The sequence below is a fragment of the Telmatherina bonti genome, assembly GCF_933228915.1.
Source record: "Telmatherina bonti genome assembly, chromosome: 5".
Classification (NCBI taxonomy): Eukaryota; Metazoa; Chordata; class Actinopteri; order Atheriniformes; family Telmatherinidae; genus Telmatherina; species Telmatherina bonti.
Genome location: NC_136623.1, coordinates 31,962,777 through 31,982,031, shown reverse-complemented (window position 1 = coordinate 31,982,031; position 19,255 = coordinate 31,962,777). Strand labels below are relative to the sequence as shown.

Below are 19,255 nucleotides of genomic sequence, written 5' to 3'. Positions count from 1 at the left end.
CATGCACACCAGCCAACATATGACCCCCATTTACCTCACCCAGCAAGTTCCTGCTGGTTGGGTCCACAGAACTGCGTGTTAACATTGTAATTGCAGAGTTGGGCAGCAATAATACGAATATGGGCCCCAAACCTCAGGCCACTCTGCCTGTGTCATTATCTTCTACTTTGATTGTTTCCAGTGGGAGGCGGCAGGCCAAACATATTAAGGGTATTGTGGTGGGCCAGGGAGCACATACTGGCCGAGACCCCTCAGCTGAAGGAGAAGCAGAGGCATGAGTCCAGCTTGTCTGTGTGCTAATCGGTAGCAGGCTGCTTGCCCCCATCTCTGGCTCGCTTCCAGGCTACAGAGTCAGATAAAACCAGTCTGCAGTGGAGCAGAGTGTCAAACCTGGACAGCAATGAATTACTAGAGATGCAGAAGTGAAGACTAAATGTAAGTTTAAAGTATTTCACAACAAATTGTTTTAATTAGAAGAAAAAAATGTTCTAGAAGTAATGCCAAACCCTAATGGGACTAAATATGGAGCAGTTTCAGGTTTAGCATTTCCTGTTAAAACAGGCAATGCAGCAAGAATGTCACTCGTTTAAAAATCCATTTACTAATGAAGCTAACAGTAATCTACACTACTTTTCTGAAGGGACATTTAACAGACCTTTAAAACTAGTTAGATACCATCACATGTTGGCCGATCACCCAAAGCTGCCATCAGAAAAGAGGAATCTAGATCTGGATTCGTTGTCTTTCATAATTCCATTAGCTCTTACACCTGCCATCAAAATGTGCTCTTATAACCCTGCATAGACCATTTTGTTTCCACTGGTGAGCTAATGTTGCTGCTGCTAACCGTAGCTTCTGTCAGACTCTCTAGTCTGCAGAGATGGGAAACCTTTCAGCTTGCTGGATGGATTTTTTTCCCTTTTTACCCCAAAATGAGACACGGTTGTAAAGTCACATCTGGCTAATATTTCATCATTGTGGTTTAGCATTAAGGTCTAAGCAGTTTGGGAGCACCAACATGCAAATGCCATAATTCAGGTGAGTTATAACGGTGACTCAAAATCAGGTGTCAACAGAGTCTAATAAGACTTTTTACTCACATATCTATCATCTGTAAAGACATGCAATAATAAATGAATTCACTGGTTAATATCCAAAGTTTACAATAAATTATAAGACATGATATTTATTAAATAATTTGAGATTCAACCTGCTGGTTGAAGACAAACAACAGCTGAAGATGCTGTGTTGTGAGACACATAAAACAGTATTTTGCTTTTAATGTATTTTCATACACCTCCTTACACTAACAGAGATAATCTCAATGATGAAGTGATAATACAAATCCAAATGTGAATTGTAATGTCTGCTTCTTTTTTATAGCCACACTGGAAATACAACCCTATAACAGCAACAGACGAAAGCTTATCTCAGCAGAATGCAGCATGTAATTTATGTCTTTTGCTCTTTCTTCTTCTATGGACCCAGATGTAACATCAAGAACAAAAACTCCTATATTTTGGAAGATTAATGCTATTTTTGTGTGACTTTACTGCTTTGATGCCTTGGATTTTTCCTTTTTTCTTTTTTATTTCTATGTACTTATCAAATACTTCAATGACAGGAAAACTGACAAGTAAAAATATATTTTAAACTTATTCCAAGTCATTTACCACAGCAGCATGTAGTTTTCAAAGACAGTTTTTCCTGTAACGTTGCTCCTCTTTCAGTAACACATGTCTATAATACAATGGAAACGAATTTCTCTTTGAACAATAATAGCTTCATGACAAAAGAAAGAGCCGGGTCCTGGATCAACGTTTGGTAGCCAGGATTTCATCCTCAACATGATTATCATAATGAGCTCATGGCTCATATTTCAATATGACACATGAAGCAAAAAGCAGATAGATCATCATTTCTACTGGAAGTTTCATGGAAAGCCAAAGTGTGTAGGAGGCAGCGCGTGTAGCTGGAACAAGGTCACGTCGCATTACTTCAAACGAAAAGTGATGTCTCTGGGTTCAGATTATGACTTTCTTCGCTTCGTAAGACATGAGCCGTTTCCACATTTTCACTAAAGAGATGGGATGGTGCTGGGGCTGGAAAACAATAATAAACATGTTTCAAGGTTAGGTTTCAGCGTCAGTGTAGTGACAACGTAATAGGATGCATGTAACAGGCAGATTAGGAGGACCGGCTCTTTGCCAGCAGACTTGCTTCGACAAATTTCCACGTTGCTGCACAGCAGCTGGTTTCGTTGGATGGACTCCACGCAATCATCAATTAACACAAGTTCAGCTACAATACAAGAAGGATGAGGCGATATAATTTAGCACAATTTTTTAGTAATCCACATTTTACCAACAATAATTTGATTTCTTCCACCAGGCCAAACAGAAATGCTTTAACTTGCTCTGTTTTTAAGAAGCTAAAGACTTCTGGAAACATTAAAAAAAAAATGCTGCTGCCAGATGTGGCTGAAGAACCCGGCATAAAAACCGGATTTTTACCATCAGGAAAAATGATGAGAAAATCTAAAAGCCAGCTACAATAATTACTGCACTTTCACATTTTGACATAATAATTCAAATTTTCCAAAACAAGTTGAGGTGAGGTTGAGAAGAATTAAATGGGGGCCATTTTTTTTTTCCTTCGCGAGTTTCCCCCTGAAAGCAGCCTCCTTTAAAACACATAAATAATAGTTATGGCTGAGAGTGTCTTATTTTGTTATTAATTATAAGAAAACTGTTTCCATGTGAGGAAGCTGGGATCAGTTTCTATTAAGTACAGATAATAAAATTGGTTCAAAGTAACACCTCTTAAAAGTGTGACTGTTATTTTACAACGTGTCGACGCAATCCAAACATGCGATACTCTTTAAGGAACCTCAGTTGACGGATTATTAAGCACATGTAATTATAGTTAATTACATTAAAGAGAACAGCTGCCAAGCTGTCGGCTTGTCTGGCCGACAACAACTCCTCTCTGAACGGTGGCGAGTCCGTTCACTCTCGTCTCTTTCATTTTTCTACCTGAGCGAATGGCAAACATAGGCGAGTGCACGGTGTACTGCTTGGCTCCTGGCTGCCTCCATACACTGTGTTTACCTTCCGTCTGACTTGGGGCACACATCAAAGCTTAAAACCATTTTTTAAAAAAAACAAAAAAAAAACAAAAAACAGAGGGGCTGAAGGGAGCAATAACAGGGTTGTCTTATCAGTACAGCCTCAAGAGTACACAGCAAATACATAAAACCTCGTATTACCTTCACAAATCAGAACAAATGCTGATGCACATTTATCCTAAGAAGTGCTCTGTGCACCCTACCCCCAGTTCTTCCACTTCCATAAACCCCCCAGTAAACACTGCCTTCCTTTGGGGCTGAAGCAGTGTCATTTTATCCTCTAAGGCTTAAATGACTTCTGCACTAGCATGCTGTCCTTGATTGACTCCTTGTGCATTTGTTGTCCAGAGTTGAACAGGTTCAGCCAAACCAGTTGCATCACAATGAGGGCTGAGGTCCAGGCAGAGCTGCTGTCACAGAGACTTCATCTGAGTAGCAAGCCAAGATCTCTGAGGGAGAAAGTTTACGCACATTTAGGGGAGGAAGATGAGCTGGAGATGACTGTCCCTGAACACAGCAAAGAGCTTAAGGCCTGATTGCTTCAGAAAAACCGAGCCTTAGTCCTTAAACGTAGCGAACTTTGTCTCTGTACAAACGTGCATCCTGCTGTGTTTGTGTGTTCGCAGCCAAACTGTGCTGTGCAGATTTTCTCTGAAGTCACAAGTATCTGCTTTCCCAACGTTGAGCCATCTGCAGTTTTACCAGTTAGCTCCTATAGAGAAGTCCAATCACATGCTTTTCTCTTTTAATGCCTATTTTAAAACACATTCTGGTTAAAAATATATTTTTTAAAAAAAAAAAAAGGAAAAATTGCAAGTTTTTGGACAAATATGATGCTATTAGAATATATAACCAGATCAATATGAGTTGATAAACCCCCTCAGATCATGAAGGGGCAAACAGCAAATGCTTGACAGTGGAGAGGCTGATTTTGGATGGAGTTTCAGTTTGTGGTTTAATATGAGGTGATGGGACTTGCAAACGCATGGGCAAGCACATACTTGTTAAAAAGGATATGTCCTGAGTTACATTTGCTCTCTGTGTGCTTCAAAAAAAAAAAAAAAATCACACAGTTGGATGAGCTTAATAACGCTGAGAAAGGCAAAGAAGATGAAGGGAGACAGAGAGATGTCAAACAGAACTTTATGCCCAGATGTACAAACAAAGAAACCGCAAAAAAGAAGGAGAAAAAAAGAGGAGAAAGCACTCTTAACTCCTGGGTATGGAGTCTGTTTGAAGAAAAGAAACATAAAGACATTATGCACAGTGAAGTTTACCTATGTGGGTTAGTTAATAGCAGCAGGTTTTTGTTGTAAACTGGACCGATCCTGGCAGACATGCCCTAAACTGGACTGAACAGTTTGATGAGCCGAACAGCTTCACTGAGGGCAAGAAGAAAAGAGAGACCCCTTGTGGAAAGTCTGGTGTTCTCGGTACACCGGCTCATCCAGACCGGTTTGTGTGGTGCTGTGGTGTGGAGAAGCGCGGTCTCCAGTTAGAGTTAATGAACTGATGACTGTATTATGACTGGCCCCGGCAATATGCTTCGCTTCTTCGCCTGTCAGATCTGGAGTGTGGAAAACCTGAGGATGAGGCTGAATCACCAACAACAGGCTAATAGAATAATAGAAGCACCAGAAGACCTTTTCTACTCCTGACTGTCCAAGTCAAGCAACTGTGTATTCATGTAAGAATACATGGAAACGATGGCTTCATTCCCACATGAGCAGCTCTGAAAGTCATGAATCTACAAATAGTAAATCTGCCTTTTCGGTGAAGAGTCAAGCTCATAATCTGCACACATGTATCTTGGAGGAACACAACAGGAAGAGTTTTCATGGCATATTCCTCTGAGACGTGCAACTGGCAGAGGTAAACCAGACATTTCCCTTTTCCCTTTAACAGCTACAACATCAACTGGACCGCTGTAGACAGTGAGACCAAATAAAAGAAAATCTATACTTTTATTGCAATTTTTGCCCCTGAAGCACTTTGTCAACAAGAGGGTTGATTATATTTAGACTCAAGTATAGCTGGCGGCTGCCAGATCGGCTCCCTTGAAGAAAGCAAGGCAGTATGTCCCTCCGTAGAGCAGCCTTAATGATCCCTCAATCTCAGAGACACATCGTTCTTCATTCAGTGCTTACATCACAACACAGCATGCAGGGCATGTATAAGTCATCTCACCACAGAACACAAACACGTGCACACATCCTTGACTGAAAGATATGCAAGGTAAGTGTGACTCATATAGCAGACGAATTTTTAATTGGCTGCCAGCGGCAGGATGTGCGTCTGCAGACTATCTCGCCGTCTGCGTGCCCTCCGAATCCGACGGCCAGTTAATAAGCAGCACAAAAAGTCAGCTTTAAAGAGACGTGTGCACGCTGGAAAAAAGACCCAACATCAGGTGTGCGATCTTTTGAATTAAGAAGTTGACACTGTGGCTTGACTGCTTCAGCTTTAAAGCCAAGAATAGCATCAGACATGGGAAAAAAAAAAAACAAACAAACACCTGAAATACCTTTTTTCTGAAGATTCCTCGTTTATTCGGTGGAAAATACGTCCACTGTTGACTTGTGGGGATTTAACAGCAGGTCCTGCTGCAGGAAACTACACAGTGATATCATGCACAATGATAAAACAATGTGCAACCCAAGATCCTGTCATAACTTTATTATTATAATCCACTTAGAGGACCTAATCTTCTAAATCCTACACAAGATCTGAGTAGAATATATTATTTGGCCCAACATTAGGATTCATACAGAGGTGGCACAGCAGGGTTTCTAGACTCAAAGTATATAGTATGTCACTTTCCCCACATGCACTGAAATCCTGAAATGTTCTAGACACGTTTCAGACAGGAGGCGTCTGCAAATGAAAACATCCGCAACATTCACTGTGGACTTTTCACCCAGGCCTCCACTAAAACATCTGGATCATCAGTGCTAATCTATTGTGACCATCAAATACTATTCATTTTTAACTTTATAAAAGGTTAAAAAATGCTTGCTGTACTCGTTTTTGCCCTCTCTTATCCAATTCTATTTCAATTCAGCTTCATTTATACAGCATTGGATCACAACAAGGGCATATCAAGGCTCTTCACTTCACTCTTCACTTCACTCAAGGTCACTTTACTTTTCTCCTTTGGAAGAAATTTACCTTGGAAAAAATGTTTTCTGCACAAAAAACATACCAGATTACAATAATACAGTCCATATACAGCAAGTAACTACAAGAATAACACAAGAAATGTGCCTGTTGCGCCTGCGTACACCTGATTAACTGACTGATCAGTTAAAAATTCATTGTGATCCAATTCAAACTAGTTTAATAAAAGTGAGTCTAATTTCTAATAACTATGTTCATACAAACCAATTCTGAAAAAATAATAGCTTTAATAAGGGAAACCACTTAAATAAGGATTATGGTTAATCGTTTAACTTATTTTTAAGGATCATACGGTGTCAGCTGATTTAAGTTTTGCTTTTTATTTTGTAAAATGATGAAATTACCAAAAAAAATGCAACACTTGCCCATTTCACGTGGTTTTACACTGGGATGGATATTTTCTGCCATTAAATCAAACCTATGACGTCTCTGGTCTTATATGGTCCATCAACAACGACAAACTGGGACAGAGTTTTACATCTGCATGATCGTAGATCGTGATCGTAGAAACCAGAACTCCAGTTGGCTGTTCTCATGGCACTGGGAAAATGGGGTAAAGACTCCTCCATGATCCCTTTACTCTCTTTATACAAGGGGTGCTCAATTTGGCCCTACGAGGTCCGCAATCCAGCAGGTTTTCCAAGCGTCACTGCTCCAACACAGCTAACTCAGCTGAATGAGTCTTTGTGCAGAACCTGATAAGCTGTTAGATCCCTTTATTTTGATTCAGGTGTGTTGAAGCAGGCATACATGGAAAACATGCTGGAATGCAGACCTCGCAGGAACGTGTTGAGTACCACAGCTTTACACTCTCGTGCATCCTTTACGCTGGCATCGTTGTTAGGAACAATAACCAGCAGAGGGCAGTGGAGAGTTCAGACGTCCGATTCAGACGACGGTAAACGTGGCAGGAGAGCAGGAAGTCATAATAATATACATTCTCAGACAGACATAAAAAGAAGCAACTCTTCTTTTTTTTTTTACTCCTCGCTGGTTGCACGACATTGATACGGCACAACACTGCCCCCATGGTTTCTGGTGGTACTGCTGCATTTTTTCCATTGGGCTTTGGATCTATAGGCTTTCTAAAAATGGACCAAATTATGCACATTACAGACACAGAAGATGGATAAAAAGACTCCATATCTGTCCTTGACAAAGAACATAAATGGCCCAAAACAGACAGGCATTCAGGTGTGATGCAACAGATTTCTGCTCTGCAGTGTGAAAAAATCTGCAACTATACATTAACTTGGCTGTTTCTCTGAATTTAATCCAACTAAATTCTATTCAGACACTGCATATTTCCCATATTCACTGAAGAGCAGTGATCAAAAGTTGTAGTTATGCAAATAAACACCAGCTTCAAACAAATAATTACACTGTTTGGGGCTATTCCACTTCAACTAGGCCTGAACTGCTGGGATACGGTATGAGAAAACTTGCAGATGGTTCTGTGGCTGCAGCTCTGCTGGTTCTCAGACATTTAAAGTCACGCCAGCTCTGAGCAGCACTGCAGCACCCAGTAGTTAGGGCACTACTGTACAGGGTCACAGAGGACATACAGAGCCCTGTTTCTTATTTCATGCACCTTCTGTCTGCTCTTATACTACTGAGAAGTGGACATTAAGCTTTGTGCTTTTTGTGGGCTGTCATGTAAATTTCAAAAGGGGTTTCAGTTTCTGGGAGATTTATTTCAAACTGTTGCTTTTGCACCACTGTACCCCAAATATGGAAAATACTGTGCTGTTGCTCAGTTATACAGTATTTCCTGGCCACATTTTAGGTAATCACAGATAAAAGTCCACTTGCTGATCTTACTAACAGTTTTAATGCAGAATCCGATTTCAACTCCAAACACACCCTCCACAATCACCCTCTTTACAACAACATAAAAGAAAGGAAATCCACACACTTTATAATCTGGAAGCAAAACTTTTTTGTTTATTGAATAAATTAACCAGTCTTTAAGCTCTTAAGCGTTATGTTGCATGCAAAATAGGTTAAATGGGAACACAAAATCTACACAAACGGACCTCATCCTTATGATAAAATGTATCTGTTTGCAAATGGATTCAACAGAGCGAGTAGAAAAGCAGGCAAAGCTCATGCCCAGGATTACAAATAAACAATGGAAGACGCATCCACCTTCAGACAACAAAAGGTCACCTCAGCATTATCCCTTCAGCTCCTATTATGCGTCAAAGGAACAAGATACTGCGCTTGTGTATCACGCTAGTGTTGAATCCACCACAGCTTATTCTCGATGACAGGTCTTACGCAAGCGACTCAGAACAGTTTTTCCTTTTAAATCCCACAGATCTACAAATTTGTAACCTTAAAGCTAAAATAAAACTATTCTGTGTTTATTCTTTTACATCCGTCTGCAATGAATTCAGTCCCTTCAGTGAAATTCGATAACAGCTTGATTAAAGCTGATAGAAAAGGCTTGAAAAAAGGAACACACACACAGAAAAACAAACTTTAGGTATCTAATTTCATCAATGTAACGCAACAGTGACTTTACAGACTTTATGATGGACAGACTGAGTGTTTTTGGATGTTATGAGCTCGACAGATGTTTAAGGAAAATTTGGTTGGAGGAAAGATGAGGCTGACTGACCCGAAGAGGCAGACCTGGCATGAGGCCCACTACGGAGCGCATAAACACACGATTCAGTTTCATGGAAGTTGTTTTAATGGGGCACAACCTCACAAAAAAGGACCAAATTGATTTGAGAAACCCCTCTTTGAGCAAATCTATGACTGACTGCTGGTTGCTCTGCATAATACTGCAGTCTGCCATCAGTTTCAACCAACTCCTGATGAAATTACTACCCTCCACCCTGCGCTTTAACTGCTGGTTATAAGATTTGCTTGGCAGTATGAGCCGCGTGGTGCTCGCTGACAAAGTCCTATGCATCACCAGAGGAGCATGAGACTTGGACGATGAATAATAAGCAGAAGAATTAAATTAGAGATGGTTGCAAAAGCAGCAGCCATCGTGACACAGAAAGACTGCTTGAGATTTTAGCGGCTCTCCGTGTGGAAAGGATTCAAAACCATGGTCTCTCTCTCTCTCTTCTTTTTTTTCATTTGTCTTAACACACCAACACCTTTGGTTTTCACTTCAAAATGTCACATTTTCCGGCTGGTGTCCTGGTGGTTTAGTCTACTGACACCAGTCTCTGAAGCACAGGAAAGAATCTCTCCACCGCTCTTATTGCCTGAACTGTCTTGTGTCATGCTTCATTCCTCGTTTCTACGCACATTAAGATGGACGATCTGCTAAAAGGCAAACTCCCCTCTCAGAGCCCTCCCTAATTAAATATTTTGTTTTGGTGCGTGCCATCGCCTGCATCAGTCTGACGCAACGCAAACTAGTAGCGGCATCTTACCAGTAGTGGAAGGAATCCTTTTTATCGAGCACCAAAGGAACTGAAAGGAACATTGCCTCATAATTCACCACAATAAACCCAGAAAACAGCAGGAGGATACTTCAAGTAAACATCAATCAAGGCTGGAGACAATATAAAAGGACGAAAGAAAGTGTCAAAGTAATGACTCAGGAATGATGATGGTCTGCTTCTGCCCAGATATACGGGCCAGTACTTTTTATTCCTTTATTTTCAGATGGACTGTGACTGAAACAGTTTGGCTTGTGATGGTGTGTGTGTGTGTGTGTGTGTGTGTGTGTGTGTGTGTGTGTGTGTGTGTGTGTGTGTGTGTGTGTGTGTGTGTGTGTGTGTGTGTGTGTGTGTGTGTGTGTGTGTGTGTGTGCGCGTGTGTGTATCTCTGGTACCTTGCAAACCGTTTCAGTATCCCAGGGCAGGATGGTCTTTAGATCAATGACTTCGCAGGATACTCCCAGCTTCTCCTGGGCCATGTTGGCCACTTCCTTCAACACATGGACCTAAAGTGGGAGACGGAAGTAAGAAAAGCTTCGCACCAAGAGGAGGAATCCTGTTTGTAGTTAGACTGCAACCCAAAATAATATTTCTACTTTTCTACATAAATTTACTAACAATAATATTCAAGTTTGTATATTTCACTCCCTTCTAACATGCCATCAGTTTCAGGTATTCTGGATTAATCCCAGTCATCTTTTGCATTTTACTTATGAGCTTAGCTTCGCTCGAATACAGTGGCACTCCAGGTGGCAACCGGGTAGTTGCATTTTGCAACCTAAACTAAACTCAACTAAACTCTCAGAATATTTGCTCAAGTAGGACTCAGAAATATGTCCATTTATTTTTTCAATCATCAGCATAAATCAACCGAAATAGCGAGACAGAATCAGACAAGGATGTGTGTATCACATAGAGAATGCAGAGCCAACATGAGGCTTTTGTCACTGCATTAAATGACAAGAGTGGAGCAGCACAATCTGTCACTGGTGGCTCTGCTGTCACTCTCATTAGCCTCATAAAGGTTTTGCTTCATTTAAGTGATTAAAAACAAATAGGAAGAACACTGAGACCCACTGGGACACTGGAACCACAATTTCTAATGAAGACAGAAGAGATTTAATGTTGAAATGGCTATAAACTATGTGGTCTGGTTACAAGATGAACATACTGCAAATACACAAAAACACTGATCATCCTGTGTCATCAATCTCTCTGAGACTCAACATCTGCAAAAGAAACTTGTTTGCAGAGTTAAACATAAAACTAAAACATAAAAAAGTCTGAATGTGCAGAAATGCCATGACAACTGGCCCTGAGAAAATTCCTGCATTTTTCATTTATATGGCAGGGTTAGAAAAAAATTCAGCTTCCAACTACTAAGAAGCCTGGCTGGGTAAATGTTTGATTCCCAAATCACAAAAAACTACAATCACCTTCAACATGAATGTCAGTGTAAAAAACTTTCTACCTCAAAGTGTGTGATCTGATCTACTCTTGTTCATTCCATGCAAGTGTGTGCGCTGGTTTAATATAGAGTAGATTTTTAACTTCAAGTTTCCATTTTATGCAAAATTCACTTTCCAGAGTTTCTAATAGTAATCCGTTTCCCTACAGCCGGTAGATGAGGCCCAATGGGAACATCTCTTACCTTTCTTTATTGCTTTCTCCACTTTATCTGCAATTAACCTTTTAGCTCAAGAGTCTGTGATCTTTCCCTTTGTGACCTCACCAACTTTCCATCTTATCGACTCATTTAATCACATACAATTTCAAAAATATTCTTATTTTATGTAAATAATTGGTAGACTAAATCAATGGCTTGATCACAACATGAGATTATACTGAATCTGTGGGAAACAACTGGAGGCCAATATTAAAAACGGATTGAATTTGATGGTTTATGGAGTCAAATGACATATGTGTAGGTTTTAATAAAAAACAAAGGTAGGACAACCTATGGCTATGTCCACACGGCGCCGAAGCCAGTTCAGATGTGAAAATGGAGACAAAAACTAGTAGAGTGGTTTCACCATCGCCAAAAACGGCTGCGGTACATACTACAAGGCTGTAGGGGGTGCTATGATGATTAAGATGTAACACTTAAAATCTAGAACAAGACGCAGCCTGTGTGCAGATAAAGGCTCACAGTGTGCTGTAGATGTCTGACATACACTGCTGTCTATATCTGCTTGCTCCTGCTGTTGAGGTTACAGAGGTGCGATCCTCGGCTGTAAATGCAAAAGCAGCGCTGTTTGGTGCAACAAGTGTAAACAAGTCAGGAACCTCCTGAGCAGCACCACAACACAGTTGGTCACCAACGGCATTATATTTATTGTGTCTGCCGCGTGTTCATCACATTGATATCCACATCCACATTCATATCCTCCAGTTGCGTGGGTCCAACGTTGAAAACGTAACACAGACAGTAAAGGTTTCAAACCGATCCGCCTTGGCTCCTGCTTTCAGACCTGATCCGTTTTGATGAGACTAAACGCCAGTTTCGTGTGGATGAAAGGGCGAATTGCTAAAATGATTTTGTGGTTTTACTGCAATTCGGCACCGTGCAGACGGCTCCAAACTCCAGCGCAGCTGCACACCACCAGCATATCAGCATTTTCCTCATTAAATTGAAATAAAAGACTTTTTGTGAGAAATAAAATGGAAACAATGCCACACCTGTGTTTCTTACCAATGATTACAGCACTAGTTTGATTGACAGTTTCACTTTGGACTGATGACAGTAGATAACTGATGAATCAAGCGATGCGCTGATGCAGATAGACGTCTTGTTACTGTAAAGCCAGAGTAAATATGCCTCTACGTCATCGTCCTCTTCTCCCAGCTGCTCCCAGGTTATTTATTAGCATCTGTCCAAAGTTTTTAGTTAAAAGTATTGGAGTTCATTGGAGTTTTTAATCGCAGTCAGACCCGAAACTGTGGAGGATCTTTCAGAGTTTTAATGGACTGATATAAATATAAATTAATCGAAAAGCTTAAAACTCCTTTGTGCATTACTTTTATTTCCATTTACTTGTCTTTTAACCAGCTGTGCTAAAAAGTGAAACTTCCTTATGTTGACTTTTCTACTTTGCTCTGCTTGGTCAGAGTAAATCCTTTGTTCTGTATTTTATGTGAGTTCACGTCGTATCCGGTATGAATGTCACATCCATCTTCAGGTCAGTGCAGTTTATTACATTTTTCTTGGCATTATGCTCAATAAATGTCTTTTCTTAAATGGAAGAAAAACAAAGAAAAATTTCACTTCATAGTTTCTGCATGATGTCATTGCTATTTTAATCATCGGTAAATTAACGTATATCCCACCTATAGCCTCAAGTCACTGTGCTTACTTTTTTTTTAAATTTTTTTTTTATTAAATTTATTTATTTGTTTGGCTCAGTACTTATTTTAATATTTATTTTATTTTATTTTTTTTTATATTAACTTATTAAAGACTTTTGGTTTTTTTTCCCAGATCTTTTCCCTTATTAAATTCTATTTTATTTTATACAATTATGAATGAATTCAGGTGTTGAGGGGTTATTGTGCAACTTAAATTGTACTGTAATTATGCATTATTTTATTATCATTTATTGCCGTTTTACTTTATATTGCCACTTACAATTCGTCCTGAAAAACTTTTACTTTTGTTACTTTATATAGTAATTTTATATTAAAAGTTATTTTTACTTATATTACGTACAAATGACTTTGCTGCAGTTATTGTACAGAGCTGCTGAAGGACTTCTCATTCCATTAGAGGTCACGACACTGAAGTGCTGTGTGCAGACAGGCAGATGTGAGGTGAGGAAATGTGACTTATGCTACTGCGCAGGTGGGTGGAGGATATCCTCTGTCTCATAATTAAACAGATTAATAATTATTCAAAGAAAATGACAATTAATAAGAAATTGTGATTATTAAAAGTTATGTCCAATAAGTTGTGACTCACTGCCATTCGAGGTGGATATTCATAGAGTGATACAGCTTGCGGTTGAGGGGAAAAAAATCTCCTCAGGCTGTTTTTATGCACACACGTGTGCACATGCATAATGTCTGCAAGCTTTTTTTTTTTAAAGTCCTCGTTTAGTTCAAACATGTCAGAACTTAAATGTATGCCACAGGTCTCCTGCTTGTTCTTACCTATAGGAGCAAATCTAAGAAATCACGCTAGGATAAAAATCCTGGATAAAAAATGAGCAAGTGAAGCTACCATTGCTCTTTTGTTGTACTTCATACTAAATACCAGTATTTATATACAGTACTGCATAAAGTTTAAAAGTAACTAGCTGTTACAGCTTGGACTAAATTAGTCTACGATTACTAACTAGTCCTGAACTTTGTTTTTTCAGTGCCTTAACTTGTAGCACCTTAACCTGTAGCACTTTATCTTTTAATGCTGTTGAATTATTTATTTGTCTGGTTTTTTTAAACTTTAAATTTTCTCTTTTGCTGTTTTATGAATGTGAGCAACGGACAACAGCACAATTTCCTTCGGGATTAATAAAGTATTTATCTATCTATCTATCTATCTATCTATCTATCTATCTAACAAGCATTATTAGCTGCTTTTATAATTACAACAGCTGCAGGTGGTGTATTGTCCACATTGCCTGGAAGTAAAATAGGAGTGTGAAAAGATTTCAATTTCAAAAAGAAGCTGCATCCCTTCTTCTGCTTTACCACATCTTTACTGTCCTCTATCCACCCTTAACCAATAATAGTGGCTTTGATGGACACATTTCCCCCCCGCCAAGCTGTGGGTACATTACAGTCTGGGTAAGCCTGATAAGGAGGTTGGGAACAATCAAAGTCGAGGATGGTTCATGGTGAGCTGGAGGCTCTTTTTATTTTTTTATTTGTTTTAAATGCAGTTGGAGAAAATATAATCTCTGGTGAAAAGAAAGGCGACAATGGAAAGAGTGCAGCGCACGTGTGATATCAACACATTGTGAGACAGAAGAGCGTTGATGTTGTGGAGATTTCTGACCAGATACAGTCTCAGACTGCCAGCTGAGAGGGGGGGGGGGGCGGGGGGGGGGGCTTGTGATGGACTTAAATTAATCCACTGCTCGCCTCTGTGGCATTAAAAATCATTTAGCAGAGATGAAACGTGGGTCCTTTCTTCCTGTGACCATGGAAAATAAGCCGAAGCCAACTCAGTCTGCTTGTGACGAGCCAACCTCCTACCTGTGTCCCCCAGGCAACCAGGGTGACATCACTTCCTTCCTGCAGAATCTCAGCCTGAGAGAGTGGGATAGTGTAGGACTCCACTGGAACCTGCTCCACTGTGGAAACACACACGCAAACATATTTAAACACATTGTATGCGAGCTCACGTGAGCAATGAATAATGGCCGCTGCTGAACACATTCGTTCCTCATTTCATCATGTACCCGAGGTTTTATGTAAAACATCCCCATCGCACACTGGCTGTACTTTTAAATAATAAACCAGATGACAAACCGCTGAAATAAAACCACAAAACACTTATTTCAACTTGAGAACATTTTATCTGGCTGATATCAAATGCTTATTTATGCTTTTTCCACAATCCGTCCCTCGTAAGAGGTGGTGGGCTTTTATCAGCTCTAATGCATGATATAATGAGATTTTTTGCCAGCTATGATGGATTCACATTGACCACGAAACATTGCTGGGATGAGGGTAGCAATCAAAACAGGGGCTACACAGAAGGAACATCAGTCCAAAAGGGAAAGCCTCATAGCCAGTCTGTCTGAAATGAAGTCCAACACAGCATAGATGTTACGAGAAGAGCTTCAACAACTGCTATTAATGTCTTGGAAAACTCAAGTCACGGAATTTTTCGCAATCCAAAAACTTATCATAAAATGGTTATTACTTTTAAACAATCAGCTTATTAGCGATAGTTATACTGCTTGGGCACAACGGTTGATCAGAAAATGAGGCATTTGACCGTCTTTGAATCAGACTCTGCATTGTGGCTTTGGCTCCGGCATCTCAAGTGTGCGACATCTTAAAGTGCGAGTGGATTTTGGATGAAGCGGACTCCTAAAAGCATTCCTAAAAGGCAATGCATGAAGTCAAACTTACAAATAGGGACAGTAATTATACTCTAGAGAGGCTCTGGGCCGGAGATGTTTCTGGAAACCCGTATGGCTTCTATGATGCCTTTCAGAAGCCACTGAAGAGAAATCTTATCTGAATCTTTGTGCTAAAACAACAGTGTTTTGGTGAATCACAGGCAGTGCCTGATTTAGGCTTCCAGATGAGACAGAAAATTGGCCAACTGGGATGATTATTGGCATTTTTTCCAAATTTTTAAATTGAATTATGAAAACTAGGTTACGATATAATCGGTAGAATGTCAGAGCCCTACAAACTGTGGCCTTGATGGGGCAAACGTGCGGTTTTCATCCTCTGCAAAAGATGGGACAATTAAAACATGACTTCATCATGTGGGCAGACGTTATGAGGGCCATGCTGCTGCTTAGCCATGTGCCCACTGAGGAAATCATCAAATACATTTTACTAATAATCCTGTCTGTGAAACAGATGATAGATTTTTCTCAACTTAAGAATTATTACAACAAACGATGCTTTAAGAAGCAAATTAACTTAATAGAAAAAGTCACAAGGGAGCTCTGACCTGGTCCAACTTAGTAGGATGCTCAAAAGCTCTGTTTCGACATGGCAGTCAGGATGGGATGGGATGGGAAGGGATGGTCTCTGTTATGTGGCCAGTACCTTTTTCATGCTAGGTGGCATATAAGCTGGATAGTGATAGATACACCAGCTGCATAGTCACGTGACACCTTCCTTGAATTGTAATGAAGAATGCAAAGTAGAAACAAAGGAGGAGAAAGGTGGACAGCAAGCTGTTTGTGTTCTCTCTTTTTTTTAACATGAGGCTTGGAAAACCAAAAAATCCAAAGAATATTGAAGCGTTTTCACGTTGTTTTTTTTGCAAAGTCATGGGGAAATAATGACTAATCGACGTAGGACACCTGAGATTAGATATTTGGCACCCTTCCCAGTTTTTGCCTGTGCAAATGTAAAAAAAAAAACTAAAAAAACAAAAGACACCTTGCCTCTTTGTACCATCCTGTTCTGACTGTGTTCCTGCCTCTTCGTGGAAATGGGACTGAAGACATGAAGAAATCATTCAACCTTGTCTCAGATTTGAGGTGGACTGACAATGAACACTGGAGCATTCAAGTGCTTCAATGCAATACCAAGGAGGAAAGACATCAGCAGGATCTTAAACATACACTTGTTGTTGCCTGTAAGTCTGAGAAGGTTTTATCAGCCATTCCCAAACTATATGGAGTCCACTATCCTTCAATTCACAGATTTTTCAAAAGTCTTCCCGGCAGTGGATGTCCCAGAATGTTGAGCCAAAACTTTAGAAAGAAAGAGCTACATCTTAGATTCTACAGACCTTAATGTTTATGTTTCTGACAATATAAACTATTCTTTAATTTTCCATTAATGTTTATTAATAATTAATTCAGACAACACAGAGAGAGAAACAGTGAGTAAAGTCTTGTTTAATTGACAGTCTGTACAGTCTCTAAAATAGTATGGTAACAGCTTACGGTTGCAAAGTTGTATCAGAAGTAACAAGACTTGTGGAACAATGTTGTATGGATAGAAAGAGTTCAATTGGAGATGTCGGCTTTAATGAACAACATAGCTCATCAGGCACAAACCTGTCATACCAGCTGTTAAGCATGGTGGTAGAGGGTTGATGATTTGGGTTTGTTTTGCAGTTACAACACCTAGATATGTCTCAGTTACTGAGTCAACCATGATTTCCTCTGTGTAGCAAACATACTGTAGAGTCAAACTACCGTACAGTAAAGCCAACACTAAAGCGTAGCCTAAACTGAGTCATAAGAGAGGACAACAATCCCAATTTGAAAGGCTGGGCACAAAAATGGATAAATTTCAGTGAAGTGTAAAAGAAAGGAGCCCAAAGTTCCTCCACTACAATATGAAAGCCTGATTAACTCAAGAAGAAAACTTTTAATTCAGGTTATAGCAGTAATGGTCGATTCTACATGACACTGAAAAATAGGGTGTACTTGGAATTCTACACACTGCTTCTGTATTTCAGCTCAGTTTATTTTAAATATAAAATAACCCACTGCATGTGTTGTTTTACTCCAGCGCAGCTGCACACCACCAGCATATCAGCATTTTCCTCATTAAATTGAAATAAAAGACTTTTTGTGAGAAATAAAATGGAAACAATGCCACACCTGTGTTTCTTACCAATGATTACAGCACTAGTTTGATTGACAGTTTCACTTTGGACTGATGACAGTAGATAACTGATGAATCAAGCGATGCGCTGATGCAGATAGACGTCTTGTTACTGTAAAGCCAGAGTAAAAATGCCTCTACGTCATCGTCCTCTTCTCCCAGCTGCTCCCAGGTTATTTATTAGCATCTGTCCAAAGTTTTTAGTTAAAAGTATTGGAGTTCATTGGAGTTTTTAATCGCAGTCAGACCCGAAACTGTGGAGGATCTTTCAGAGTTTTAATGGACTGATATAAATATAAATTAATCGAAAAGCTTAAAACTCCTTTGTGCATTACTTTTATTAGCATCTGTCCAAAGTTTTTAGTTAAAAGTATTGGAGTTCATTGGAGTTTTTATCGCAGTCAGACCCGAAACTGTTTTACTTACCTGGCAAAGAACAGACATAATAAGGTTTTACTTTTACTCTATTTTTTAAAAAAAACACACACACAGACAAAGTTTAGGACTGAAACAGGGTTTACCTTCTTTTCACATCACTGCATCATATTTGGCTTCTTCCTACAAGGAAGATTGTTCTTCTACATCACAGATGTATTATAAGATAACTCCAAAGGCTAACACATTTAAATGAGAAACCAAACAAATGAAAGTGATGTCAAAAGCTCACACAGCTGCTCTCAGCTGTACTGTCGAACCACATTAATCTGAAAGATGATTCCTATGTTAGATCATTGTAAGCCTTGTCTGTTCTTTCACCGCCACTCAATTCCACATTGCTTTGACTATTACAAGTTCAGCCCACAGCTGTACAATATTAAAAACATCAATAATAATGAAGTAGGCTTGCATCAAGTATCTGCCTTTTGTTTTGCTATATATTCTCTGTCTGTACTGTGTGTTTCTTCCCAGTGGAATAAAGCTTAAGAGGAGGGGGCGTTGTTAGAAAGCAACAGTGTGGCACCGACTGACATAAACCTGAGACATGCCCCCTCCTATCTCTTATCTACACTCTGATTACTTGTCTTTGTCATTTGTCAGTACACTTACGAAAAAGGCTATGTTTAAAAAAAGGGGAATATTCATGTTTTTATTTGTCTTTTCTACTCTTGTTGTTCTGTTGATGCTTCAACAACAATTTAATTTCCCTTCAGGGGTTAATCAAGTTTTCTGAATCTGACGCCGATTTTTAATTCTAATCAGGGTGTATTTACAGAGTAAATACACCCTGATTACTACATCAGGGGATATGAACACAAGTTTTATCACAGCTGATCTGGTCCTGAATACTGAC

At 39.6% G+C, this 19,255-nt stretch overlaps 1 protein-coding gene across 3 annotated transcripts in view; it reads right to left on the bottom strand.

Annotated features, from left to right (window-relative positions):
* bckdhb (branched chain keto acid dehydrogenase E1 subunit beta) overlaps nucleotides 1-19,255 on the bottom strand; it is a 72,457-nt gene that overhangs the window by 29,747 nt on the left and 23,455 nt on the right. For all 3 annotated transcript variants that reach the window (XM_079241431.1, XM_079241430.1, XM_079241432.1), the window contains exons 7-8: nucleotides 14,905-15,002; nucleotides 10,107-10,217 (exon numbers count right to left, since the gene is read on the bottom strand). In XM_079241431.1, the coding sequence (XP_079097557.1) occupies nucleotides 10,107-10,217; nucleotides 14,905-15,002 (209 nt within the window). The remainder of the gene's footprint in view (nucleotides 1-10,106; nucleotides 10,218-14,904; nucleotides 15,003-19,255) is intronic.